Source organism: Antrostomus carolinensis, unplaced genomic scaffold, assembly GCF_000700745.2.
Source record: "Antrostomus carolinensis isolate BGI_N321 unplaced genomic scaffold, ASM70074v2 scaffold28970, whole genome shotgun sequence".
NCBI lineage: Eukaryota > Metazoa > Chordata > Aves > Caprimulgiformes > Caprimulgidae > Antrostomus > Antrostomus carolinensis.
This window is the reverse complement of record NW_010291005.1, coordinates 16,728-19,747: the sequence shown is the minus strand read 5'-3', so window position 1 is coordinate 19,747 and position 3,020 is coordinate 16,728. Positions and strand designations below refer to the sequence as shown.

The 3,020-nt window shown below is 44.4% G+C and overlaps 1 protein-coding gene across 1 annotated transcript; it reads left to right on the top strand.

The window, feature by feature from the left end:
• Positions 1-348: 348 nt before the first annotated feature.
• YIPF6 (Yip1 domain family member 6) lies at positions 349-2,452 on the top strand (the record flags this gene model as incomplete). Its single annotated transcript, XM_010175136.1, has 4 exons — positions 349-391; positions 1,368-1,493; positions 1,585-1,742; positions 2,334-2,452. Coding segments are annotated over 4 exons (446 nt in total), but the record flags the coding sequence as incomplete, so codon positions are not given.
• Positions 2,453-3,020: the final 568 nt, after the last annotated feature.

Below are 3,020 nucleotides of genomic sequence, written 5' to 3'. Positions count from 1 at the left end.
CCAGCCTGTCAAGGTCCCTCTGGATGGCAGAGGGACCACCGTGGCAGGTCCCCTGCTCTTGGTGTTGCTGTAGAATGCTGAACAGCAAACGTGACAAATCAGGGTGTCACCAAAGCTCTTTAAAGGTGGAACATTTGCCAGGATACGTAGAACAGGTAACTTCAGCAGCTAGCAGGCTTTGAGTGGGTTATATTATAGAATATGGTGTGTAAGATGCTGAATTATAAGGAGGTATAATATACAGAGTGATACATTGGGAGTTGGAAGAGAATACTTTAATACTCTTGGGGAAAATGAAACAGCATCCTTCTGTTACATGTATTATTTTATTTTTTCCTTTACCCACAGGGGATCTTTGGGGCCCTTTGGTGCTTTGTGTCTCACTTGCACTGTAAGTACTTGGAGTGGGTTTTAGAGTCTTTTACATGGCAGAGATGAGAAATGTAAAATTTCTGGCTACTTGTCTTGGGATCAAGTTCACCTGATCCTTCTCTGCTCTTCTGCAAACTCTGGTTAGCTTGTTGTATGAAATGTATTTCTGACACTTCAAGCCCGTTAGGACCTCTCTCCTTTCAATTTAGGATTTAAGGGTGGACTTTTTCTGGTCCACTGTCTTAAGAGTGATTTTACTGAGAGGTACCACGTGTCACATTGTCCTTGATTCTAATGTGTTTGGCTGACTTGGGCTGCAGTGAACACACTGACTTTGGGTGACTTGAGCTGCATCCTGGAGAAGCGATGGGAAAAGAGAGGCTGATGTAGGAAATCAGAGCTGGGAGATGGTGGTGGCTGCCACGAGTTCCTGGTGCTCCCCTGGAGCGTTTGTGTGCGGATCTGCCTGGGGTAGGAGGGAAATGTTGGTGATACCAACTAAGTGAGGCACTGAATGTACAGAAACCATTGAGTAAAATGTTGGTAAAGCCTTAGCAAAAGTACACAGTGTAATTTAAATGTTTGAATGAATGCAGGCTCCCTTTTCCAGGCTGTGTTGCTTGTGTCCTGCAGTTACTATAAACTGTCTGTAAGGCTTTTGTGTTTTACCCTGCACTCGTTGCCTAGGTCACCAGACTTTTGGTACTTTAGTTTTCATATTTTAGCCTCTTGTCTGTGGTTTTATTCTCCTCTGTATGCTTACACAGTCCTCAAAACAAGTAAACAAACAGACTGAAATGCCCTCAATGGAGCCACAACCGTGTTCCTTTCCTGTGCAAAAGTGAGGATACAACGAAAAATGACAGATGAGGATAATTGGTCTGCAGCCTCACTGGGGATCAGTGCTTTGGGCTCCTGTTCTGTCATCTACTCTAGGTGTGTGAAAACTCAGTCACTGATTGCAAATGACACCTTTTGTCTGTTGCCTACAACAGGATGCTTCAGGGTGGATCTGCAGACAGTAAAGACGATGGAGGACCCCAGTTTGCTGAGGTCTTTGTCATCATCTGGTTCGGTGCAGTTGTCATCACGCTAAATTCCAAGCTGCTCGGAGGAACCATGTGAGTGCAGGTTCATTTAGTAGCCGTGGGGGGGGTTTCTGCAGGGCTTTGCTTTGACTCCTTTGTCCCCATTTCTGTCTCTCCTTTCCAGATCTTTTTTTCAGAGCCTGTGTGTTCTGGGTTACTGTGTCCTGCCCCTGACGGTAGCGATGCTGGTGTGCAGGCTGGTGCTGCTGGCGGGTTCTGGGACTGTCAGCTTCATCATTCGTCTGATCGTAGTCGTAGCTATGTTTGGTTGGTCGACGTTAGGTGAGTACCTCCTTGTGTTATAACACTGTTGTGTGCAGTGAATGGTGAGATGCTTTAGGAGGTAGATCTGCTTGTGTTCTGTTGGGTAGAGACGATGGGAGTTGTAGTGGAAGGTGTTTCTTAGGCTGCTGGAATACTGTAGAAACAGTTCTTCCAATCCTTGTGTTGGCAGAGATTCACCCTCTGCCTGAGCTGATGTTGATTGTCGTGGTCATATACAAATTGCCTTTGGCAGAAGGACAATGATCTAACATTAAACCCCACGTGAGACTAGTGGGTATTTTATTCTGTGATCTGTGTTATAAATACTACTAGAAAATGCTGATTTCTTACAGAAGCATTTGCATTGTTCCTCCTGTTCTTAATCTGTACATCTGACTCTTGTCACAGAGTGTCACTCAGCGTTTATCTTTGTCTGGTGCAGTTTTAATTGGTGTTTAATGACCACTGGTATTGAGTGGTGGATTAATCTGTTTTCTCTTTCGACATAATGATAATGCAGATCTAATTCCAAATTGTTAATGTCTGCAGTGGATCTTGGACTTCCAGTTTGCTGCTGCTCACATTTCAGGTCTTTTTCTTTTTCACCAGCATCTACAGCTTTCCTGGCAGACAGTCAGCCTCCGAACCGCAAGGCCCTTGTCGTGTACCCCATCTTCCTCTTCTACTTTGTTATCAGCTGGATGATTCTCACCTTTACACCTCAGTGATCTCCGCTTAGAAGGGAAGAGACTGTAACACAGACTGAAGTTTTTTCATGACTGCTGCAGTTAATCGTTGGCTTTATCTCTTTCTAATTTATATATATAGAGAGATATTGTAAAAAGGCGGGTCATGGGATAAAGCCAGAGAACTGCAAAAATTGGTTGTTTGTGTGTCGCTCTTTCTGAAAGATGCAGAGGTCCAGCTGCTGAAGGGTTTTTTGTTTAGCCCTGCTCTTTAGCTGTGTTAAAAAGTGCCCGCTGTGACAGGGAGTATTCCGCCTCAGAAACAGAGTGGGACATCCTGGAATTCCAAGACGTTGGATAGATGAAGATGAAGTTACAGGATCACAGGACTTGGCAGAATTCCTGCCTGTGCTTGGATTCTCGCTGAAGATGGATATGCCTTATGGAATAATAGGACTTCTTTGCTGTTATGTGTTGGGTAGGGAAGAAACGTGTTTGACTCCTGTTCTTTTCCATTCACTTAGAGTGGTGGGATGTATATAAAGTGCGTTACAGGACTGTGAGCTTTCACTTTGAAATGGGATTTCAGGAAAATACAAGTTGGGTCCAT